Source organism: Mauremys reevesii, linkage group 16, assembly GCF_016161935.1.
Source record: "Mauremys reevesii isolate NIE-2019 linkage group 16, ASM1616193v1, whole genome shotgun sequence".
NCBI classification, from domain to species: domain Eukaryota; kingdom Metazoa; phylum Chordata; order Testudines; family Geoemydidae; genus Mauremys; species Mauremys reevesii.
In genome coordinates, this window is record NC_052638.1 from 43606197 (window position 1) to 43632143 (window position 25947).

Sequence of the window (25947 nt, forward strand, 5' to 3'; positions counted from 1 at the left end):
GAAATCGCTCCGAATAATGGAAGATTAAATCCCAGAGGATCAGGTCCCTGCTTGCAGGACAGGAGTGAGCTAACCACGGCAGGGATTGTCCAGAACATGGCAGCATTTCAGAGTTTTTAGCAGAAAATGGAATTTGTTTCGTTGCAAGTAGTTTGGTGGTGCTGCGATGCTGCTCTGGCCCTGGGCGGGAGTATAACGGGATATTGCTCCTCCTGCTGTCAAGTCGTGCATGGGGGGGTGTATACAGAAACGTGGGTGGAGAGCAGCCCTGCCCTGGGGCAGGTACTGTGTGAAGATGTGTGTATTTGTTTGCATGTGTGAGTCTGTGAGTGTATCCATGGGTGCACGTTTCTCTATTTGTGCATCTGTCTGTAAGTGAGTCTGTGTCGGTGTATGCGGGAGAGGGAATCAGGCTGGATGTAGATGCTCTGTCTCGTTCCCTGCTCCCTCTGCCCTTCGTGGCTCACACATGCTGGCTCCTTTGTGTGGTGTGACAGGTGAAGGGGAAGGTGACCGTTCCAGCTCTCAGGCAGGGTGCCAAGAGCCTTATGCTGTGAAACGCCCAACCAAGTGCTGCTGCTTGTGTCATTGGCCACAAACGTGGAGGGTTTGCCTGGAGTTCAAGCATTCAGAATCAGTAAGGTGATCTCTGCATTTCAGCTCCACCAGTGATCCCATCAGACTGTCCCAGCCCCAGGCCGGGGTCTCCCTGCCATCCTAGGCATGCAGGGCCAGGCCCCAGGCTGGGGGCTCCCTGCCATCCCGGGCCCCAGGCCTTTGTCTTGGTCGCACAGGGCTCATCATATTCCAGCTCCATTTTTAATTGAACAGGCCATTCAGCTAAAGCTGCCAGCACTGATCCCCCTTTCCAGGGCTACCTGTGGGGCTGCAGTGATCACACCTTCCAGCCCCTCTCTGGCAGTTCGGGTGAGTCTGAGGAGCATGGAATGCCACCGGAGCTGGAAAGGTGTCGCTCAGCCTGTCTCCTACCTTCGCTTTGCACTTTATGCTCTGCTCTCTCCTGGCTCTCTGATGCTTATTGTTTTCTTCCCTCCCATGTGTGCCTCTGTGCTTGTTTTCACAGCCCCCTCTATGCCTGGAGCACTTCTTTCTCTCTCTGCATGAACCATCCTCCTCTGCTCCTGCAGAGCACTCCACAAATAGTTCTTCTCTCAGCTCCACTCAGTGCTTCCTAGCCCTGCCTGTGTGCTCGCCATAAAATACAAAGCAAACACACAGCAAGGATAAAGCCACTGATCATGTGGCATTGATGGGACACAGGAGAGCTTGTGGGAGTGAAGAGGACAGCACTGTGCTGGCTCTAATCATTCCTATTGGACAGAGCCCAGAAAGCCATGTTTGGGCCTGTGCCGCCTCATCCCTCCAGAGCACCACAGAGCATCTCTCCCCTTCTCTTTAACCACCACGAGACCAGATCACCATCTGTGGATCCCCTCCTTCGCAGCGTCAGGTTCAGGCTTCTTGTCCTAAATTTCAAGGCTATGTAGCTGGAGAGACCAGATGATTATAGAGGCCTTAAAATCTTTGAATCTGTGAAAACAGGCTATTAATTCCAGGACTCGTTGCTCCTGCGGGGGCCCCAGCCCAACCCAGCAGGGTTCACAACCCTGCACCTCATCTCTCAAGCCTGGAGCACGCTCGGACACCTTGCTCCACTGGCATGCCAGAGCTCTACACCCTACACAGAGCATTCTCAGGGCAGGACCACAACCATGGAAATCCTGCCAGAAGAGATCAGATTATCTGCAAGTCCATGGTCCAGCCCTACGCTGTTCCTGTAGCAAGGTCCCTGGGGAGAGTGTGGCTGGCAGGAATGCTGGGAAAGGTAGCAAGGGAACAGAAACAACTCCCTTCCTTCCAAGTGGAAAGACATCTGCAGGGAGCAGGAGCTGTTGGTAGGTGTCTCCAGTGAAGAGACTAGAAGGAGCCTGGAGAGGAACAGGCTTTAGCTTTCTCTCCTGAGAGAGGCGAGGAAAGGGACAGGAGTTCTGTCTCTGTCTGGTCAAGAGGCCTCAGGAGAGGAATGTTTGAGTGGGCTTTGTTATGGAGCCCTGAGGACAAGGTTCTCAGACTGGGGGTCGGGATCCCTTTAGGGGGTTATGAGGTTATTACATGCGGGGTCGTGAGCTGCCAGCCTTCACCCCAAGCCCCGCTTCACCTCCAGCATTTATAATAGTGTTCAATAGATTTAAAAGTGGTTTTAATTTATAAAGGGGGTCACAATGAGAGGCTTGCTGTGTGAAAGGGGTCACCAGTACAAAAGTTTGAGAACCGCTGCCTTAGGAGAACAGAACTGGGAAGAGGTAACAAAGCAGCCTGGCTAGGGAGAAGCCCTGAAGAGACTGTCCCTGTCTGGGGGCATTCCTGGGATGCCTCGAGTAGTGGGTGCAGAATTTGGCTGGACAGTCAGACATAGACAAGTTCCAAAAGCAGACTTTGCTACGGGACTGTGGCTACGATACTAATGACCTTGGAGAATCGGAAGCAGGGAGAGTTTGGAGCCAGACCTTATGCCTGCTTCATTGTCTGGGACCCTGGTGAGGCAAGGCTAGAGAACTGGAGACTGGAGAGGAGGGAGGCCAGAAGCTCCCTAGAAAAGGGATCAGAGCTAGAAGGTTGGCACAGACTCGTGAGGACAAGCCTGTGACACAGGGTGGAATGGGACTGCAGAATGTCCTTGGGTTGGACTTAGCTTAGTTTCTTCTCTTGTTCACCTGAAAGGGGGGTGGAGGGAAGGCAGCAGCTTGTGTTTTCTCAAGTACAGGCAAGACCATGTCAGGCCCGCATCCCTCCCCCTTGAAACCAGGCTTTCACCTGGAACAGCACCAGTAAGCACTAACAAGGAGGAAGAACAGCGTACCATTCAAACAGCCTTGCATGCACAGGAACCAACACAGCTAACCCCATTTTTGTTTAGCCTTAGTCCAGACCTAATGGTGATAGGCAGCATAAAAAAACACCTCATATAGCTAGCTAGGGAAATAAGACATATACAAGACAAATTAAGAGATATGATCTGCTGTATTGCCTGTTTCTGTTGTCTTCCTCCTTCCATCCCTGAGCCCTAAGGTCTGCAGTCATTTCTCATTATCATCTGCCCTATTTGGATTGTGAGCACCATAGGCCAGGAACTTTGTTGCCTTACTTGTCTGTAAAGCACCGAGCACAGTTATGGCACTAGACAACATGGCAAATTGAATCTGCTGCAGAACCATTGCACTGGTCAGGGCCTTGGAATCCAAGGTGCACGAAGCATTCTGCAGGATTGTAGGTCCTAACTAGAGCAGAATTCACTTCACTGCATTATTTACCATTGTGCTGGCCTAACTCCATGCCTGGTGCTGTGTTGCGTCAGAGAGAGAGAACAGAACAGCAGTTATCGAGTGAACAATCCCTTGTCATCCAGTCCCAGCAGTCAGAGGCTCTAGGACGCCCGGAGCATGGAGTTGTATCATGACCCTCTTGGCTAACAGACAATGATGGACTGATCCTCCATGAACTTATCTAATACTTTTCTGAACCCAGTTATGCTTTTGACTTTCACAACATCCCCTGGCAATGAGTTCCATAGGTTGACAGCGCACTGTGTGAAGAAATACCTGCTGCCTGGTAATGTCATTGAGTGACCCCTGGTTTTTGTGTTATGTGAAGGTGTAACTAACACTTCCTTATTTACTTTCTCCACAGCATTCATGATTTTAGTGACCTCTATCATATCCCCCTTAGCAATCTCTTTTTTAAGATGAACAACCCAAGTCTTTTTAATCATGTGGAAGCTGCTCCACACTCATCATTTTTTGTTGCCCTTCTCTGCACCTTTCCTAATTCTAATCTACCCTGTTTGAGATGGGGCGACCGGAACTGCCCACAATATTTCAAGGTATACGTGTACCATGGATTTATATAGTGGCATTTTCTGTCTTTCCCAATGACTCCTAGCATTCTATTAGTTTTTTGACTGACACTGCACATTGAGCAGATGTTTTCAGAGAACTAGCCACGATGACTCCAAGATCTTTCTTGACTGGTAACAGCTAATTTAGACCCCATCATTTTGTATGCATAGTTGGGATTATGTTTTCCAATGTGCATTACTTTGCATTTATCAACATTGAATTTCATCAGCCATTTTGTTGCCCAGTCACCCAGTTTTGTGAGATCCCTTTGTAACTCTTCACAGTCAGCTTTGGACTTAACTGTCGCAAGTAATTTAATATTGTCTGCAAACGTAACCACCTTGCTGTTTACCCCTTTTCCTGCATGACAGAGCCTTCAAGGACTGGGTAATAGGGGAATGTGTGAGTTGTGTTAAGAACACATGAGAGTGACACTTGCCACTGGTTTGAAGAGACGTGCAGTTGGTTTGTTGGTATGATGATGAGTGTTCACTTGACGGATCACCTGATGATTCTGTGTTCTGTTCATTCCCTCTGAAGCACCTGGCGTTGGCCACTGTTAGACAGGCTACTGGGCGAGATGGACCCTTGGTCTGACCCAGTGTGGCCGTTCTTACGTTCTAAGGTGGAGCTGAATGTCTAATATGTTTCCCTTTCTCTTCAGCTTGAGGAGTGTAATGCACGTCTGGTCCAGGTAGCAGGAGAGAATGAGGCTCTACGAGGCCATCGGCTTGAGCAGATGTTAGAGGTAAGACAGCCTGAGTGCATGGAAGACAAGCTTGTTAGTAGTAATGGAGATCATGTAAATAGACCTGTTACTAAAAAGAAGGTAAGGACTAGCTGGGGGGAGGAGGCAGATCAAGGGGGCATAGAGGGAGGGAGGGGGCAGGGATCGGACTGAGGGAGTGCTGGGGAAGGTTGGGTGTAGGAGATGGCCTGAGGGGGAGCTGGGGAATGTTAGGGCAGAAGGTGGACTGGGGGGTGCAGGAGAAGGAAGGAAGGAAGGGGAGCAGGAGGGGTAACATGGGTGCAGGGGAAGAAGCAGGAGGAGGACTGGGGGTGCAGGGGAAGGAGGGGAGGGTATGGCATGTAGGGGGAGGAGGGACAGCAGGAGGGGTACACGGGCAGGGGAAGAAGCAGGAGGAGGACTGGGGGTGCAGGGGAAGGAAGGGGAACAGATGGGGTATGGGGGTGTAGGGGAAGGAGGGACAGCAGGAGGGGTACAAGGGGGTGAGGGGGAGCAGGAGGAAGCTGGGGGTACAGGGGAGGGGAGAGGCTGAGGGGGACAGCATGAAGTGGAGGAGACTGAGGGAAATGTGTGGGCAGTGAAGGTACGGACAGGTGGGGGGCAGAAGACCATGGAGTCGCCCAGAGGGAGAATATGAGGGGGCAGCTGTGTGGGCATGATGGGGCACTGAGAGGCAAGGCTGGCAGCTCCCCGTAGTCCGGGGGAGCAGAGGTCAAAGGTCCCCTCTTGTCAGGGAGGCCTGTGTTTCCGGTTGTGTCAGTGAGGCCAGACTGTGACCCTGAGCTGATCACACACAAATGGGGGTTGCGGGGGGAGGGGCGGGTGAAAAACACCCATTTGTTTAAATTTGTTATTTTGAAGCTTGTCTCATGATGCGGGGGGGCTGACTCCTGACTGGCGAAGGCTCGGGACTGCCCACACAGGGCTATTTCAGCTGGGTGAGGTACCGAAGCCACGGCCTGGCATGTCAGGTGTAATTGAGCACTAGGAGCATGAATTATGGGCCTGCCCTCAAGGCGAGAGCTCAGCCCTGCCTGTCAGCTGGGTCCCCCTGCCTGACAGGGAGCTCACCAGGTGCATGAATCAGGATTTGGCACATCATTGTTTAATACAGCCCCATGCTAATGTCTTTTTGAAATGAACCCAAGAAAGCTGTTAACCTCAGTTAGCCGGCTGTCCTCTCTGTGACCTGGATAAATCATCAGGCGGGGACTTCCACGATCTCCATTCTCATTACTTGGGAAATGGACGGCTGTGCAGGCTAGGAGCGGCCAGGGGAAGGGCAGAGCTTCCAGTCCAGGCAGATGAAGCTTTTCAGCTCCCGGGAATGTATAAGGAGTGCAAAGATTTCACCATCCTTCCTACCGCAAGCGCCTCTGGCACTATACAGCCGGGCCACTGCCCCCTGGCCTACCTACCACACCGTCATTTCTGCACTCCCTGCTCCGCCTCAGGGCATCTCCGAGACTGTGCTGCTGCACTGAAAGCAATTTGTTATTTCAGTGGAGAGTTCATTCCCCCGCAGTGCAGCTCCCCCCCCCTTAGACCCATCCACCTACCCCCCAGTGCAGCCCCCCCCTTAGACCACCCACCCCCCAGTGCAGCCCCCTGCTTAGACCAATCCCCCCCAATGCACTTATAGTCACCCCACAATGTAAAAGCCCAGGCAGGTCCCATCAACCAGCCCCTCTGCTTGTACCCACTTCCTCTCTAATGTAAGGGGCACAAGCTGATCCCATCATACAGACCCCAGCCCCTTCTTGCCTTTTCTGCAGTGCAGGGGGCACAGAGCTGGGCCATCTCAGTCTCTCTCTGTTTGTGGGCACAGCCAACAAGGCCTTTCCCTGTCCATGACGTCTGAACATAAGAACATAAGAAAGGCCGTACCGGGTCAGACCAAAGGTCCATCTAGCCCAGTATCTGTCTACCGACAGTGGCCAATGCCAGGTGCCCCTGAGGGAGTGAACCTAACAGGCAATGATCAAGTGATCTCTCTCCTGCCATCCATCTCCATCCTCTGACGAACAGAGGCTAGGGACACCATTCTTACCCATCCTGGCTAATAGCCATTTATGGACTTAGCCACCATGAATTTATCCAGTCCCCTTTTAAACATTGTTATAGTCCTAGCCTTCACAACCTCCTCAGGTAAGGAGTTCCACACGTTGACTGTGCGCTGCGTGAAGAAGAACTTCCTTTTATTTGTTTTAAACCTGGCCCCAGATTTTGCATTCCTTGTCTTCTGGTTTGGAGAGGCTAAGAGTGAGAGCCGAGCTTGGCTCCGTGGACTCTCCCAGTGACCTGTGAAGCAGGGAGGGGCAGAGCCAGATATCTCCCCAGCGTAACAAGGGTGTGGCAGATATTGCACCTGCCTGTGATGTCTTTGGGGACCATCTTGTAATAAGTTTTGTGTCAGTGTGGGCTAGGGATTGTATGCAGCTCCAAGGGTCCTCCAGGAACCAGTGATTAAGGCGGATCACATAGTTGGCACACAGAGAGGTGTTCCCCTCCCCAGAGGCTTGCATGGACTGGTTCGAACTGGGTTTTCTGGAGACAACTGACAAAGAAAGGGATGTTGATATAAAATAGGCAATGTTTACACTGACTTAGGGCCTTCTTCCTGATCCAGCAACTAGACAGGGCCTTCGGTCCAAGGAGGGGGCCCAACGTTCACAGAAGGGTTGGGAAGACTTTGACCTCTGGGTAGCAGTTAACATGCATGTAGGAATGTGTATTGGTTTTATAGGTTTTCTCTGTAATGCTTTTACGTTAAGGAGGAAAGTGTTTGCTTAGGAAGAGCTGAGTGGTAATTGGTCACGGCCATCAAGCCCTGCTCAGAGCCCTGGGGGAGAAGCAATGCTCAGGCGCTGTCCGTTAGGCAGAGGTGGCTTGCTAGGGATATCACAGTGTAAGGCAGGGAGCTGGGCAGCCTGAGAACTCCCCGCCAGAAGGGAGTGGGACAAGGGTCCCACCCACAGACAAGTGGCAGCTGGAGACCTGAGACCAGACTGAGCACTCCTGGAGTGGACCACACAGGGCATGTACAGATGTGGCAAGGTCACAAGTACAGACAGGGAAGGGACTGGACTCGGTCCTACAAGCGCAGGAGACAGCTTGTCCTTCTGGGAGATTAGGGAGGAAGCCCCATTTTTCAGTGTTTAACAGAAATCTCCAAGGCTGCTGCTTGGAAGCAATTCTTCTGAGTGCTTCTCACCTGGGAAGGTCTCTGTCTGTTTCAGTCACCCTGCAGCAGCCCTCTGGGGACTCGGTCACTCTGGCTGGGCCAGCAAGGAGAAAATTCCCATGAGCTAAAACTGCTGGGGTCTCCTGAAAGAGGCAGCGGGAGGAAGGGATCCCCTCTCTCTCTCTCTCTCTCTCCCTCCCTCCCCCCTCAGGTAGACGCTGTCATCCCTGGCTGTGACAGGAAGGCATTCCCCGAACCGTCATCTTTTAAATACTTACAAATTTGATTAAAGCTAATGTTAAAAAATTATATAGTAACAGGTTAAGAAAATAGTGTCTGTACCTCTGGGTATAGTGCTTAGATTATCCACAAATACAGTTTGTTTTAAAAGTCATAAGATACATATAGTGCATAATCAGCAATAACCCAAATTTAGGTGAATACATTTAAGAATACAGTTTAGATATTAGCATCCAAGTATTCGGGTACATCACTCATGAAGAGTTATTCAGAGAGTTGGTTGTGGAAAGCAAATATAGCAATGAGTGAAGATTGTCCCTCAGTAATTGAGAATTTCGGGTCAGTTGTCCATTTAGAAAATGCTAAACAAAACAAAAAGCCCACACCCTGCCAAGAATGGAATCCTCCCCTAACACCATCAGCCAGTCTGGGCTGAGACCCTGCCAGGAATTGAGGCAAGAGACACAGAGAATTCAACTGATGGCGTAATGGCGAGAGCAGGTAGTTTGATGTCCAGCATCTGCAGGGATTGGCGGCAGTTTCCACTGGAGTCCGAATCACACAGGGAATTGGGAGCCAGACCATCAGAATGACACCCCAGGTCTCTGGGAAGGCAATGCTGCAGACTGCACCTGCGGGCAGCAGGGTATTAATGTGTGCACAATGTTGGCCACTGGGCAGTCAGGCAGGGCTAGCCCCAGGCTTCCTTTGGTGAGTTGTTGTCTCCCCACCAGATTGAGAAACTGATGTCCAGGCTGAGGACCTGGGAAAAAGCCAGTGGGAGTCTTTCCTGTGAGATGCCAGCACACCAGTGGGAGGAGCAGGCAGAGCTGCAGCAGAGACTTGCTGATGTTCAGGATGAGCTGCGGAAAAAAGAGACAGCAGTGCACAGGCTCCAGGCCGAGCTGCGGGATGCTAACCTGCTGGTAAGACACACACACACAAGCACCAAGCTGGAGAATATCAGCTTCATGAGGGTTTGCTCCTTTCTAGGCTGTATGCACAATACCTACAGCTGGAGCCAGAGAGCTGTGCTCTGCATGTGTCTACACTGCACCACAGTACGGACTACAGGGGTCTGAATTGCAGAGCACACCAAAATGTTGGCCTGTAATTGTCCCATGTGAAGACTTCCGGCACAAACTAAAAGATACGCAGTTGTCATTAACGTAGTCCTCTTACAAACAGGGAGAACCAATTACCAACCAGAGACTCTCTCACTGGATTAGGAGTTGTGCAGAATGTTGTTACATCTTAGCTCAGAAGCCCGTAACTGCTGGTAGGAAGACTCACTCTACAAGAGGCACTGCAGCATCAGTAGCCTTCTTCAGACAGATTCCCCTGGTGGTGGTGATTTGCAAAGCAGCAACTTGGAGTTGAGAGCACACTTTCACCAGACTGCTCCTTGGGCTGTCCATATTTAGCTAAGAACTCCTTGCCCATCGTCCACCTGGTGGAACTCTGCTTGCTCATCTCCCACAGAGGCCTTCAAAGAAGAAAGTGAAGTTACGTCCCAAGAGTCACCTCTGTGCATTCACACTACCCGCCTGCTTTCCCTCCACCTCAGAGTTCTGTTCAATGTCAGGGCTCTGGACTCTACGGAGAAGGATCTAAGGCTGTTGAGGGAGGTGCACTCCCTTACACTGAGTTGCATGATGATATCATCCTCATGCCTGACTGCTGGTATACCCCCGTGGGCACGGCTTTTCAAGGCAGTTCCACAGCTCCTTGCCAGGGGCGCCAGAGCCTACAAGTGTGAATGCTCAGGGAAAACTTGCAGTGAGTAATATTCCTTTCTGCAAAGGTGGGTACCCTGAGCAGAGCCCTCCCCCCCGGGGCATACCTATGTGTAAAGCCCCTTCTGCAGCTCAGTTCCTTCTTCATAAAGCCCTAGTGCTGCTTATGGCTCCCTGCTCATCACCTTCTAGGAGTCGATTCCCACGGACACAGAGACAGCTGGTCAAGCCCTAGGTGCCGAGTGGATTTTTTTTCTTCGTATTGAGGGTAGCTTTAGACTTACCCAGTTGTAACTGCAGACGTGATTATTACTGATCTGATTCATTCATGGGCTCATTTCTGTAATACCTTTGGATTCATGTCACTTGGCTCTGCTGAACTGAGTGTGTTCAGCTTTCCTAAAGATTCCTTTCTCTGATGTTTAGCAATAGAACCATAGAATCGTAGCACTGGAAGGGACCTCGAGAGGTCATCTGGCCCAGTCCTCTGCACTCATGGCAGGACTAAGTATTGTCTAGACCAGGGGTTCCCAAACTTGGTTCGCAGCTTGTTCAGGGTAAGCCCCTGGCGGGCCGCGAGACACTTTGTTTACCCGAGCGTCTGCAGGTACGGCTGCTCGCAGCTCCCAGTGGCCGCAGTTTGCCGTTCCTGGCCAATGGGAGCTACGGGAAGCAGCATGGGCCGGGCCACCACTTCTTGTCCTATTCTCAGAGGTTAAGGAGAACAATTTTTCTCCCTCCTCCTTGCAACAACCTTTATCTACCTGAATAGCTCTTTTAATAAGATATTCTTGATTTCCTAGTTGTACAATCTTTTTCCCCTTTATTTCTGCTAGAGAGATCGAGAGTCCAGTGTCAGCCATTTTAGATGCAATCTTGGTTTGTCCCCCTTCTTAGCTTTTGGTTGGGGCGTGTCTTCTCTGGTTAGCTTTGTAAAAGTGCTTTTTAGTTCTCTTAATGCTTTTGGCAACATTAACTCATTCTGCTTTCTAGCAGCGTTTCCCTTTCCACCTTAACTGACTCTGTGTATCTGTGTGGTTCCCTCCCGACCCCAGCTGTTCGCACCCCAACAGAAATCTTAACTGCAGATCTTGGGGCATTCACATGCTCTGGTGATTACAGTACAGAACCCAGCACAGAGTCAGCCCTTACCCAGGTTCCTGTCCTTTTCCTTATTTGAAGAATTGTAATCTGCTGTGCCCTAATCATGGTGACAGGTCAGATCCCCCACGCTTATGAATTTGAATTATTCCTCCAATTACATTTCTTAATTGTACATCATTGGTTTTCCCAAAATCTAATGCCTACATAGTGCTGGATTTGGTGAGCTTCCCACTCCTTACTGTGCTCAGCTGTCACTGGTTTCACCTTCTCTATTATTCGCAGTCAGTCTGATCAGTAAGGAGTAGATGCAGGATGATTCTCTTCTGGCTAGTTCCTCCCCCCGCCCCCCCCAGAAAATCCTGCAATTGTCCTGTATGTGATCTGGGAAGTCTGAGATTAGCTCGAGGTGCCCAGGCCCTTGACTCCAGTGAGCGCTGCTGGCTGCTCAGCATTTTGAAAATCAGGCCACTTATTTAGAAGCCTAAATATGGGTTATGGGGCCTAACTTTAGGCTCCTACATTTAAAACGTGCTACTTGTTGAGGAGAGGTTTGTAATAGTTACACAGTGATTTCACTGTCAGTAGTAGGGTGTCTGACCAGTGCCCTAGGTTCTCTGACACCCGGCACGACAATAGAATCCAGCAGCATTATAATAATTATTCAGAAGGGAACTCTGCTTGCTAGCCAACCCCTACAAACAAAGCGCCTATCTGTCCAGGGAAGCAGACCTGCTCTCTTGTAGTAAGCCATGAATTTGGGCTATTTCAGACCAGATGGGAAGAGTAAGCTACTGAGTCCTGCCAGTAGTCCCATCTCTTTGTTAACAAGGGGGGAGGAATAGCTCAGTGGTTTGAGCATTAGCTGGCTAAGCCCAGGGTTGTGAGTTCAGTCCTTGAGGGGGTCACTTAGGGATCTGGGGCAAAATCAGCACTTGGTCCTGCTAGTGAAGGCAGGGGGCTGGACTCAATGACCTTTCAGGGGCCCTTCCAGTTCTGTGAGATAGGTATATCTCCATATATTATATTTTATTATAGGGGACTCCAGCTCCAGCTCCTCTATGGCAGTTCGGCGTGGGGAGGGGATCCCTCAGGCAGGCCAATCCTGGGCATTTCTGGTCTCAGTGGAAATCAGGCTTTTCTGCTTTCCCAGTTTTCACCAATGTCAATAGGGTTCTGACTAGAGTGGGAGGAGGGGCCTGGCTGAGCGTGCAGCTCAGCCAGTGTGAGCAATGAATTGTGCAGCCCTGTGGTGGGTTGTACCCAGCACCCTAAACTCCAGCCGGAGTCCATTGGGCTGCCAGTGCAGATCCTGGAGCACTGGGGCACAGGCTCCCAGAAAGAGACTCTGCTCAGTAAGCCAGGCTATGGTTCCTGCACCAGCTCCAGTCCTCAGGTGGCTTTAAGGGGCAGCCCCACATAGAGCACAGTGACCCAGTCAGCAAATCAGTCTCCTCACCAGATGCCAGGGCCACTGCTGTAATGGGATCGTCAGACAGCAGCTGGGTGGCTAAAATCAACCCTTAGCTGGTGATTCTAATAACTAGCGGCAGACATACTCCCTCAGTCACAGGGATAGATAGATATCTCCTCCGGCTGCTTCCCCCAACCCACAGCATCAACTCAGTCCTGTGTGCACTGGGCCGTGGCCAGCTCGCTCTCATCTGTGACCTGATCTCCACCAGGAAGTGACTGAAGCACTGAGCTGCATTGGACAGGTCACATGATATGGAGATGTACGGCGTCAGCATACAGAAAACACCAGACCTCAGGCCTCCTCATTAATCCTGCTGCTGGCCCCATGTACACCTGGAACAGGAGGGAGCATGTCACACTCCGCCACCCCTCATCTGAGAGCTTTTCAAGCAAAGGAACAGTTATACCTGACTACCTGCTCAGATCCCTCAGAGAGCAAACAGGTGAGCCAGCAACATGTCATGATCAGTGGTAACAAAGGTAGCTGACAGATCTGATAGCAGCACGGACACTGATCTTTGTCCACTGCCAGGAGGAGATCATCAACCACCATGACTAGTGCTGTGGATGTGCCCTAGCCAGGTTTCCACCTAGATTGATAAGGGGCCAGGCAATCAAGGACTTCTAGATACTGAGCGAGTTCTCTCCCCGCAAGCGTCCTCAAGAAGGTGGTGTGTGCTATGGATTGATAATTTGCTAGATTGTCTGTATCGAGTGTTGACTTCTTGAGCAAAGGCCACAATGGTTCATCCTTCAAAGCAATAGGCAGCCAGCCCTCTTGGAGAGGCATTTACCATCACAAGCTAGAGGCTTAGAACTTCTCCACTGGCCTTCACCAGCCAGGAAGATGTGGCTCCAAAGCACAGGTTGTGGTCAAAAGTTCTCCCAACACCTCCAGTACTTTAGTGAGCATCACCATCTGGGACTTTTGCAGAGAGGACAGGGTCTTGCTCCCCCTCCAAGGAAGCAGATAACTCATCCCTAATCTGATCAATCCTGTCTGCAGTACAACAAGCAATTTCCTCACATTAGGAAGTACTCAGCCCAGCTACCAAGTTGAGACAGGACTGATTTACCAGACTCTCTGACTACCACTCAAAACAAACCTGCTGACCAAGGTTTTTATGGATGCAACAGTGAAGGAAAAGAACTAGTTCTTTGCCCCCTGTGCAGCTGATCAGCCTCGGCATAGGACTTCCAGCACCAGCATGCCAGCTGTCTCCCCTCTTGCTTCGTTTATTGCAATCACCTGTGAGCCTGGGTGACCTTGTCAGAACAAAGCCAGTGAATAAGGTGCCATGGGACCACTGTGTCAGTGGTGGAGAACACAAGAGTATTATAGTGTCCTACCAAACCTTCATGGGATTAGTCAGTGGAACAAGACTCTCCCTCCGAGCTCTCTGCAGCCCTTCTGAGGACAGACCATCGAAACAACAGGAGAGATAAGCCCCAGCCTCAAATGCAGGGGTAATGGCCAGCCTGGGAGGAGAGTGGGCTTCAGAGCCCAAGCTCCAACCTGAGCCCACAGCTGGTTTTAGTACCACAGTGCAAGCCCCAGTCTGACCTGAGTTCTGAGACACACTGCCCCAGGTTTCTGCTTGCTGCGTAGACATACCAGGAAACCCTAAGCCAGCACAAAAGATTCATCCTCTGCATGCGTATTGAAATCTCCAAGAACACTCAGTTAGTGCCTTTCCAGTGCCATGATGGTGAGGAACTCATTCAGCTCACTGAGCAATTTGGCAGTGCAGTGGGGCAAGCAGTATACCGAAACCAGCCCCATCATCATCCTCATCTTAACCCTGCTCTGTCTGATCCAGTTTTGGAAGGAGAGCTGTTACACTTCTCACAGATTCACAGATTCCAAGGCCAGAAGGGGCCATTGTGATCATCTCTCCAACCTCCTGTGTCACACAGGCCGGAGAACTGCCCTGCAATAATTCCTAGGGCAGATTTCTGAGGAAAAACATCCAATCTTGATTTTAAAATTGTCAATGATGGAGAATCCACCACAACTCTCAGTAAATTGTTCCACTGGATAATTATTCTCACCATTACAGATTTATGCCTTATTTCCAGACTGAGTTTGTCTAGCTTCAACTTCCAGCCATTGGATCGTGGTATCATTGCTCTGCTAGACTGAAAGTCTGTTGTTAAATTTGTAGATACTTAGTGACTGTGATCAAGTCACCCCTTAGCCTTCTCTTTGTTAAACTGAATAGATAGACTCAGGGAGCTCAATCACTATAAGGCAGGTATCCTAAGCCTTTAATCATTCCTTTGGCTCTTCTCTGAACCCTCTCTAACTGATCAACATCCTTCCTGAATTGCAGGCGCCAGAACTGAACACAACATTTCAGCAGTGTCACACCAGTGCCAAATATATACGTAAAATAAGCTCTCTGCTCCTACTCAAGATTCCTCTTTTTATGCATCCCAGGATCACATTAGCCCTTTTGACCACAGCGTCAACACTGGGAGCTCCTGTTCAGCTGATTCTCCACCAGGACTCTCAAATCTCTTTCATGGTCGCTGCTTCCCAGGATAGAATCCCCCATCCTGTAAGTATGGCCTGCGTTCTTTGTTCCTACACGTATACATTTACATTTAGCTGTATTAAAATGCAGTGTTTGCTTGTGCCCGGTTTACCAAGCGATCCAGATCACCCCGAATCAGTGACGTGTCTTCTTCATTATTTATAACTGCCCCGATTTTGATGTCCTCTGCAAACTTGAAGCTGGATGTGGTCAGCACACTCCCCACTGACCCCCTACTTGGGTCCCGATGCATGGAGTGCTAGTGGCAGCTGTGCCAAGACTGGAGCTGCAGCAGCATCCCAGCAGTTTCTGTATTACACGCAAAGTCTTTGATTAAACCGTAGGTGGTTGATATTTCATTTCCCACCAACTGAGCACTAATCATTATGAGAGTAATACTTCCCCCTTCTCCAGCACGTTCCATTTTTAACAGATATTTGTGAATTAAAATGAGGTAGGTAGATATTGTACAGATGCAGCACAGAGGGGCTAACTGACTTTCCCAAGTACACTGAGTCACCGACAGAACCAGCAGTTAGGTTCAGGGCTCCTGACTGTGAGGCCTCCTTGTCACCACAAGACCAGCTTTGTTCTCTGTTATTTTTGTTTCTTTCAATGTAGAAAGAATCCCTGCAAGTTGTGGGCTATTTATTTTGGACTTCTATGAAGGACTTCTTTTTTTTTTTTTCACTCCTCTGCCTCTCCTTTCCGTTATATATTTGTGTCTCTGAATTGGATGTTCTCCTAATGGATCCATGTCTCAGAGGGTGCTAATTGCACAGTGGGGGCTGAGTTCCCGTCTTAGGAAGAAATCATTGCTGGCTGGCTGTTGGCAGGTTGATTGTCCCATTCATAGTACTTCGTAGCCCACTGAATTTGAGCAGCTGTGACAGGAGGCTGTAAAGAAAAGATGAGCCTTGGTCAGTTAGCAGGTTCCCAGGTGTTCTTTGTTGGTGGAATTACTCTTCCCTTCATCCTGGTGACTTGATGCGCTCACAGTGCTGTAGGCACGACAGACACCAGCAAGTATCCTAGAGTCTTGAGCTATTTCACTGTAGCTTGCTGGCCGAAGGGTTGGCCGTCTGTGCAGATGGCTCTGTCCTCAGTGAGCAGTAGACCAAGAGGCTAAAGGGAAAATGCACACTGCTCCAAGCCTTGCCAGATCACGTCTCATAATACCAGTACAGAAGCAGAATTGTTTTTCCAGTAACAATTCTGACTTGACTGATTTAAGTTTCCTGACCTCTCATAGTCTGTCCCTGGGTTTTCTAAATGCCCCTCCACCTATACCATAGTGTCAGGTAAATTAGTCTTTATTTGTTTTCACAGAGTCTTCTCCCTTCCCTGGCTATGGGAATCCTGGGGGGTGGGGTGGGTATATTTGGTGGGGGATCCAGGTGTGTGGACAAATGCACATATTGTAATAATCATTCTGGTTACATGGAAGAGCTTTCTCAGAGAGGCAGGCCTTGCCGGCCACCCTGCCCTGAACTGGTCTGATCCCCTCTGAAAGTCCACCTCACAGCCACAGCCTCTCACCTGAGTGTGCTTTACTGCTGACGATTGTGCTCCTCTGCTGAGTCCCCAAAGGAGCTGCGTGGAGCTGGGTCCTGACCTGTCAGTGCTTTGACATGGGTATCAAGGTCTTGAACAGGCAACAGGCCAGGGTCACTGGAGGGATCTGATCATAGGGTGTTGTGCTCACGGTGGCTCATCCGAGCGAGGAGTTGGGGTGCCACATTCTGCATGGTCTGCAGCCTCTGCTTCTGCAATCACTCCCAGGTACAGCGAGCTGCGGTAAAACAACCAGGTAACAAGTGTGTCTTCACCCAGGAGAAAGAGGTGACCGGTCCTAGGAAACTGGAGGTGCCTCTGATCTGCCTGGTCACCTGGTAACGAGTTACCCTGGAGGGAGGCTGAGCACGTACTGCAGTGTGTGCAGAAGACAATGGGAGGGGGGTGGCATAACCACACAGATCTCAGTGGGCTGGCGCAGACTCCCACACAGCTGTTTCCCCTGCACTCCTCCGCTGTACTAGCACCAGCACGGTAGGCTGGGGAAGTCTCTTTCTGGGTGCAAACGTGATCCCTTGGGTGGCTGTGCAGACTGAGTTGTCTGGACATTAATAAATTTCCTGTTACCTTCCGGGCAGCCTTGGTGAGGGGCAAGTCTGTGTCCACTGTGTCCTGTCAACCTAGAGTGACTCACGCCCTGTCCTGTTAATGACTGCACCTTTGCTGTATGTCTCCGTGGGCACTCCACACGGGGGGGGCATATGCGAGTGTGCCTGTGGGCACGCACATGGGTGTGCGTGGGGCGGGGGAGTGTGCCTGTGGGCCCGCACCCAGGTGTGCGTGGGGGGGGTGTATGGGAGTGTGCCCGTGGGCACGCACCCAGGTGTGCGTGGGGGGGGTGTATGCACGTGTGCCCGTGGGCACGCACCCAGGTGTGCGTGGGGGGGTGCATGCGAGTGTGCCCGTGGGCACGCACCCAGGTGTGCGTGGGGGGGTTGTATGCGAGTGTGCCCGTGGGCACGCACCCAGGTGTGCGTGGGGGGGGGGTGTATGGGAGTGTGCCCGTGGGCACGCACCCGGTGTGCGTGGGGGTATGGGAGTGTGCTCAGGCACACACCCAGGTGTGCGTGGGGTGTATGCGAGTGTGCCCGTGGGCACGCACCCGGTGTGCGTGGGGTGTATGGGCGTGTGCCCGTGGGCACGCACCCCGGTGTGCGTGGGGGGGGTGTATGGGAGTGTGCCCGTGGGCACGCACCCAGGTGTGTGTGGGGGGGTATATGGGAGTGTGCCCGTGGGCACGCACCCGGGTGTGCGTGGGGGGGGTGTATGCGAGTGTGCCCGTGGGCACGCACCCAGGTGTGCGTGGGGGGGTGTATGGGAGTGTGCCCGTGGGCACGCACCCAGGTGTGCGTGGGGGGGGTATATGCGCGTGTGCCCGTGGGCACTCCAGGGGTTCAAGGGCACATGTGAGTGTGTCCATTTCTCTTCCTAGGGCTCAGGGTGCAGGGAGCAGACGTGTGCCCAAGAGTGCCCCTACAGTGTGCGGCATTTGTGAGTTTACCCGGGCCTGTGCCAGGGGTGGGTGCAGCGAATGCAAGTGTGCCCGGGGTTTGTACCTCAAGGGTGGGGGCTACGTGGATGTGCGCAGCGCGCCTGGGGCCCATACTAAGCTGGGAGCGTGGCTGTCAGCAGCTGATCAGTTTCATAGCGTAGAGCAGGTAGGTGTCCATGGTGGGTATGATGTGGTGAGGGATCTGCCCTGTCAGATGGGGAGAGACTAAAGACAAAGAAGGGAGCTGTTGGCTGAAATGGTCGTTAGGACTGGCGTCACTCCGTGCAGTCTCTGTAAAGAAGTAGTCCTGAGGGCTGTGGAGAAACAGGCAGCCTCCGGGCCGGGAGGCTAATGCACAGCCGCTGCTGTTTGCATAGCCACAGAGCCCTTAGGAGAGACTTGGGAAAACTAGTTTGGACTCCAATGAATATTTACAATTCTACTGCTCCAAAGCTGAACGCAATCACAGCCCTGTGATGTGCAGGCTTTGTGCATCAAAGGAAAAGGAGAGAGAGCAGTAAAGATGGAGTTGCCTTTGGAGAGACTTAGAAACACAGATCTCCCTGCTTGTGGCAGAACGAAAATGCTTTATTTCTGATAGGAGCAATTTATTCTTCAGGCACTTTCCTTGATATCAGAAAGCGCCTGGCTGGGTTCTGAAGTGGATGGTCTTTAATTCAGAATGAAAGAAAGGAATGGAAAGAATTACCGCTATAGAACTGTGATTGTTCTAATAAACTTCAGGAAGAGGGGAGCATTTCCAGAGTGTCAAATCTCCTTTTTCTTGTTGTTACAGTACAAAACAGTCCTGGGAAGAGCTACCCCAGTTTTGTGCTGGTGGTCTGAGAAAGTAGCTGTTTGATGGAGCACAGTGTTCCATGCAAGTTCTGGGGTCACAGAGTGGGGCAGGCTAAGGCGGGGATGAGGCTCCTTGTACCCCAGAGCTGACCCTGTGTTCTGCTGAGGTGCTAGATGGCATGCAGTTGGATATATAGAGCAGTGACACTCAGACCGCCGTGGTTCAGGAGCCAAATTAGCAATCAACTCACCCAAAAGAGCCACAGTCGTGTGACATCATTGTATCATTTACTATAGGACTGCAGATTCCTAGTCAAACAGTAGAACGGGAAATATTGAGTTTTTATATATATGTAATTCTCACAGCAAAATGACTGAGAAAATAATACTTGATCAACTGCAATAGGCTAATTGTAAAAGCCTCCTGATTGGCTAATAACTTAGACTGTTTAATAAGTAACTGACACTTAATAAGACATTGACTCCCTCAGGGAACTGATGGGCAGGATCCCCTGGGAAAATAACATAAGGGGGAAAAGAGTCCAGGAGAGCTGGCTGTATTTTAAAGAATCCTTATTGAGGTTGCAGGAAAAAACCATCCCGATGTGTAGGAAGAATAGTAAATATGGCAGGCGACCAGCTTGGCTTAACAGTGAAATCCTGGCTGATCTTAAACGCAAAAAAGAAGCTTACAAGAAGTGGAAGATTGGACAAATGACCAGGGAGGAGTATAAACATATTGCTCAGGCATGCAGGAGTGAAATCAGGAAGGCCAAATCACACTTGGAGTTGCAGCTAGCAAGAGATGTTAAGAGTAACAAGAAGGGTTTCTTCAGGTATGTTAGCAACAAGAAGAAAGTCAAGGAAAGTGTGGACCCCTTACTGAATGAGGGAGGCAACCTAATGACAGAGGATGTGGAAAAAGCTAATGTACTCAATGCTTTTTTTGCCTCTGTCTTCACAAACAAGATCAGCTCCCAGACTGCTGCACTGGGCAGCACAGTATGGGGAGAAGGTGACCAGCCCTCTGTGGAGAAAGAAGTGCTTTGGGACTATTTAGAAAAACTGGACGAGCACAAGTCCATGGGGCCGGATGCGCTGCATCCGAGGGTGCTAAAGTAGTTGGCAGATGTGATTGCAGAGCCATTGGCCATTATCTTTGAAAACTCATGGCGATCGGGGGAGGTCCCGGATGACTGGAAAAAGACTACTGTAGTGCCCATCTTTAAAAAAGGGAAGAAGGAGGATCCAGGGAACTACAGGCCAGTCAGCCTCACCTCAGTCCCTGGAAAAATCATGGAGCAGGTCCTCAAGGAATCAATTCTGAAGCACTTAGAGGAGAGGAAAGTGATCAGGAACAGTCAGCATGGATTCACCAAGGGCAAGTCATGCCTGACTAACCTAATTGCCTTCTGTGAGGAGATAACTGGATCTGTGGATGAGGGGAAAGCAGTGGATGTGTTATTCCTTGACTTTAGCAAAGCTTTTGATACAGTCTCCCACAGTATTCTTGCCAGCAAGTTAAAGAAGTATGGGCTGGATGAATGGACTATAAGGTGGATAGAAAGCTGGCTAGATCGTCGGGCTCAACGGGTAGTGATCAATGGCTCCGTGTCTAGTTGGCAGCCGGTTTCAAGTGGAGTGCCCCAAGGGTCGGTGCTGGGGCCGGTTTTGTTCAATATCTTCATTAATAATCTGGAGGATGGCGTGGACTGCACCCTCAGCAAGTTTTCAGATGACATGAAACTGGGAGGAGTGGTAGATACGCTGGAGGGTAGGGATAGGATACAGAGGGACCTAGACAAATTAGAGGACTGGGCCAAAAGACACCTGATGAGGTTCAACAAGGACAAGTGCAGAGTCCTGCACTTAGGACAGAAGAATCCCATTCACTGTTACAGACTAGGGACTGAATGGCTAGGAAGCAGTTCTGCAAAAAAGGACCTAGGGGTTACAGTGGACCAGAAGCTGGATATGAGTCAACAGTGTGCCCTTGTTGCCAAGAAGGCTAACGGCATTTTGGGCTGTATAAGTAGGGGCATTGCCAGCAGATCGAGGGACGTGATCATTCCCTTCTATTTGACATTGGTGAGGCCTCATCTGGAGTACTGTGTCCAGTTTTGGGCCCCACACTACAAGAAGGATGTGGAAAAATTGGAAAGAGTCCAGCGGAGGGCAACAAAAATGATTAGGGGACTGGAGCACATGACTTATGAGGAGAGGCTGAGGGAGCTGGGATTGTTTAGTGTGCAGAAGAGAAGAATGAGGGGGGATTTGATAGCTGCTTTCAACTACCTGAAAGGGGGTTCCAAAGAGGATGGATCTAGACTGTTCTCAGTGGTAGAAGATGACAGAACAAGGAGTAATGGTCTCAAGTTGCAGTGGGGGAGGTTTAGGTTGGATATTAGGAAAAACTTTTTCACTAGGAGGGTGATGAAGCACTGGAATGGGTTAACTAGGGAGGTGGAGGAATCTCATTCCTTAGAGGTTTTTAAGGTCAGGCTTGACAAAGCCCTGGCTGGGATGATTTAGTTGGGGATCGGTCCTGCTTTGAGCAGAGGGTTGGACTAGATGACCTCCTGAGGTCCCTTCCAGCCCTGATATTCTATGATTCTATGACACGTTTTAGTACCCTGTGCTGCAAAGAGCTGTAGGAGACACATTAAAGAGCCACTGGCAGCTCGCGAGCCTTGGTCAGAGTATCGCTGCTGTGGAGGGGAGGTACGTTGGAACCATGACATGGATCAGAAGACAGGAGGATTTATGTCAGAACATTGCAGAGAGCTGTGCGTAACAGACTGCAGAGGACACTGCATAGGTCACTCCAGTGATGACACAGTGACTGGTATTGTAAAATATGTCCAATACCATTGGCATGCTGCCAAGGAAGAGCTAATCTTAAGGAGCTGCTCTCTTGGTTGTATATCTAGTACTGAACAGTTGCATAGAGTGCCAGAGAAAATCAGTTCAGAGGACCTCCACTGTGCTGCCCACTGTAGGCTACAGGCACCCTGGCATAAGCAGGTGGGAGGACACTGGCTCAGGAGAAAGGAGGCCAGTCCAAAGCACCTGTGGGATGTGCTTGGAAAGGTGCATCATGCTGGGAATGTCAGGCATTGGTGAGGGGGTTGGTGTCTCTGATGGAGACACTGGAGAAGAAAGTGGTTTCTTAGGAGGGCTTGGAGAGGAAGGTTGCAGGTGTAAAGGGGGGAGGAGAGTAGTCAAGGTGTGGGGAGCAGGGTGGTTATTCATAATAATCAGCATCTGCTACTGATTGAGTCCATCTTCTGTCAAACGCTGTAAGCACAGAATGACTTCATGCACAAGCTTTACCAAACCAAGCCCCCAACCTGACATATTGGGAGTTTTTAAATAATCCATGGATTCCAGGTTCACCATAATATGGGAGGACAGGGTCGTCTTTTGTTATTACAGACCCCGAACTGTGCTCTGCTCGCCTCTGCACGGTGCCTGCATGTGCCAAGTCAAACGGGAGCTAGAAGGCTTGGAGGATTGCAGTGAACACCGGGAGTGAGGGAGGAGATGGGAAATGTGTGATTACTTTGAGGGACTATGTGTGCACTTACAGGAAGTCACGACACCAGGCGAGGGACATTTGAAGAACTGGCCTCTTTGGGTGCGTCTACACAACAGTTAAACTCGCAGGCAGGCTCTGGCCAGAGACTGAGGCTGACAGGGTTTGGGCTGCAGGTCTGTAAAATGGTGGCGCAGATGTTCAGGCTCAGGCTGGACTCTCTGGGACCCCAGGAAGAGGGAGGGTCCCAGAGGCCAGGCTCCAGCCCAAGCCCATATGTCTACACTGCAGTTTTGAGCCCCACCGCCCGTTAGCTGACCTGGGCCAGGTGCAGCCATGCCGCAGGTCTTTTATTCCAGTGTAGACACACACGGGCACTGGGGGATGTGCCTGAACCCCTGCCCAGGAGAAGTGGGGGCACTTTCAGCCTGTAATGTGAAGCTGATTCCTGGAGCATTTCGTCTTGCGGCTGCATACATCCCTTACGGGGCACTCGTGGGAGCTGTCAGGAAGGCAGTCACTGCAATCGGAGTGACACTGCTGGTGCAGGGAGGTGCCCCCCTCACGTGCAGGTGTGGCCCTGTCTGCTGCCTGCCCTTGGCAGGAACCTGCATTCAGTGTCAGAGACTTAAAATAGCCAGTGAAGCTTGGGTCCATCTCCTAAAATCCTCTTTTTGGTTTCTCCGCTGGTAGTTCATTCTAGAATATGACAGTGCATTGTGGTGACTGATTCTTGGAATTTTGCTAGTTCATCCAAACTAGGACCTTCCAGATCACATGATATAGTATCAAAAACATTCATTCTTTTCATTCATCTAAATTTGCCTTGTGGGAATGGCAGCTGGTCGGATAAACTCCAAGGGAAGATGAGAAATATGTGACAGAAATCAGAGGTTTCCCAAATTGGTGTGCTGCAGAAATAGCTGTCCATCCTTGCCCTGAACACGAATCCACTGACCCCAGCTCTTGAACAGGCTGGTTGTTTGTCATGGCAGACGGGCATCATTTTAGTGAATGACAAACAGGGAACATCCTGGCACACCCGAGGCATTGTGGGCATGTTGACTGTCCATTGGAAAATGATTAAATAGTCATTGTCAGTGTTTTACAAGTAAATAACGATCACCAAGCCCCAACGACTCCCACAGCAAGACACAGTCTGAGATGTAAATTCCCAGAGGCGATTTGCTCGGTATCAGGCAGACCAGGTTGAAGTGACCATGAGGGTGTCTTTTGTTTGAGTATGTAACTCTTCTTTATTGTGTTTTTCAGTGTAGGTCAGGGCGTTCTGAGCTCTGGGGGGACATACTTCGGGGCAGAAATAACAATAAAGATCAGGGAAGTCATGGCCATGACAAACACCTTCTTGCTTATGACTTACAAAACTTTGCAGAATGATTGTAGGACTGTTAATGGAACCATTGAGATGTGTGCATGCATCAGCTGGGCAGTCTCTGCAAGACTATATGGTTGTAAGTATCCGAGGTGTAGCCGTGTTAGTCTGGATCTGTAAAAAGCAACAGAGAGTCCTGTGGCACCTTATAGACTAACAGACGTATTGGAGCATGAGCTTTCGTGGGTGATGTGCGTCTGACAAAGTGGGTATTCACCCACGAAAGCTCACGCTCCAATACATCTGTTAGTCTATAAGGTGCCACAGGACTCTTTGTCGCTTTGTATGGTTGTAGCCATTCTGCTTCCTTCTCGCTGCTGTTTGTTCCCTGTCCTGATTCTGTCACATCTGAATGTGGATAGTGCATTTTTCAGGGCAGGGTCCATTTCTTTCCTTCGACCTGCAAAGTGCCTACACAGCAGCTCTTATATATTTTATAGTGAGAAGTTAAGGTAATAAAGGTAATAATTAGAGATATACCAATCTCCTAGAACTGGAAGGGACCTTGAAAGATCATCTAGTCCAGCCCCCTGCCTTCACTAGCAGGACCAATTTTTGCCCCACATCCCTAAGTGGCCCCCTCAAGGATTGAACTCACAACCCTGGGTTTAAGCAGGTCAATGCTCAAACCACTGAGCTATCCCTCCATAGCAAGATTCTCCTGCACAATTGTGCTGGCACAAACCATCTCCCTCCTCCCACTCATGACTTCACATGCCTGTGGCAGCAACAGCAGCAGTTGCTTACTTGGAAAAGTAATATTAGGAAAGTGTATGTTCTAGCTGTCTTAATTAAGTTTAGCAGCCGAAAGCCAGGCGAGCCGGCCCCATGTGACTAGCCAGCTGGCTGCAGGACGGCAGTAAGGGCAGTTCTTGACACCAACGATCCATGCATAGTGGTTTGAGAACCACTGACCTAGCACGCTTGGGGCTCCAGGCATCAGCCTTGTGTGGACTCCCCAGAGTGTTGCTAAGGAGCAGTTTGATCCTGTGGCCATCCCTTTCCTTGTATTTCATCAGGTTAATGCATGGTCAGTAAATATGTTTTTTAAACTGGATGATGTGCTGTGTGCAGAGCACTCTGTTGAATATCCGTGGGAAAGCTTCGCTTTAAGACAAAAGACCTGATATTAGTAATGGTGTCATTGTGGCTATGTGCAGACGGCGTTATTACAGCTGCTAGCTCCGTGAGCTGGAACACCTCAGATTCCTCATGGGTGTTTCTTTCCATACATCCATCCTTACTGTTCCTTAGGTGTTGTGACTCGTGCTCTGCCCTTCTCTAGAGGACAGAATTAAACAGTGTTTGCTGCAATTCCACGGGCACCAGGCACTTTAGCTGGAACATCTTGCAACCATCCTGCTGGTGCTGCCCTTTCCACATACGCCAATGCAGTGACGATGGGACTGTCATCCCACTTGTATCCGTGCCTGCAGCATTTCCTCAGTTTCCCTGTCTTGTCTTTTATGTATGTGTTGACTCGCAGCAAGATTTTAAGAGAACTTACTAAAATACAGTAGGATGCATATTATCCAACCTGCTTGGGCAGCGCCCGGCTGCCAGGCTGATCAGGAGCACGTAGACTCAGGAAGGCTTGACTGGCTCTAGAGCTCAGCATTAGGTCAGGATTTCGTATTCTGTTGGTTGTTGACTTCCCTTTGGGTATATCGTCAATGCAGGGCTAACCCGGGTGATTGGTTCCTAGGTCTGAGCCCCCGAGCTAGCCTAGTCCTAGCCACATTGCAAAGCCCTATCTGACTTACTGTGTCCTCACCGGGGCTGCGCTCTCAGTGGGTATCACTAGGACTTCTGGGGGCACATCCCATGGCTCTTTGTGCTGCAGTGAGCTGAGAAGCTCTATGATTCTTTCCCAGTGAATTGTGGGAGAACTTGCCTGTCCTGGGCGCACACAGGCAATTTTGGGTGGACTGGAGGACTATCAGCACTTGAGTTATTTAGCCGGCCTCCTCATTTCAATGTGGGCAGGTTACCAGCCCACGTGAAAGCCTCACTCAGCCTTTAGTCAAGCCAGCTAGCCTGGGTTGAAACTTGAAAGCACTGACCTGGGATGACTGGGTTTTGTGGGGGGACCAGAGGGGTTGAGAGACCACATCCGGGTAAGAGCAGTGAAGACTCACTTGCGCATATGAATTCCATTGGCTTCAATGAGACCACCCCCCGGGAGTAAGAGGAGCTGGGTTAGCTCTAAAGTTGG

General features: G+C 50.5%; 1 protein-coding gene across 6 annotated transcripts in view; it reads left to right on the forward strand.

Annotated features, from left to right (window-relative positions):
• Window positions 1-25947, forward strand: part of LOC120384228 (mitotic spindle assembly checkpoint protein MAD1-like) — a 268654-nt gene that overhangs the window by 213894 nt on the left and 28813 nt on the right. For 4 of the 6 annotated variants that reach the window (XM_039502612.1, XM_039502613.1, XM_039502616.1 and 1 more), the window contains exons 8-9: window positions 4582-4665; window positions 8824-9015. In XM_039502612.1, coding sequence (XP_039358546.1) covers window positions 4582-4665; window positions 8824-9015 — 276 coding nt within the window. Of the gene's footprint in view, window positions 1-4581; window positions 4666-8823; window positions 9016-14842; window positions 14965-25947 lie in introns of those variants that run through there. The other 2 variants (XM_039502615.1, XM_039502618.1) reach the window with 2 other exon arrangements.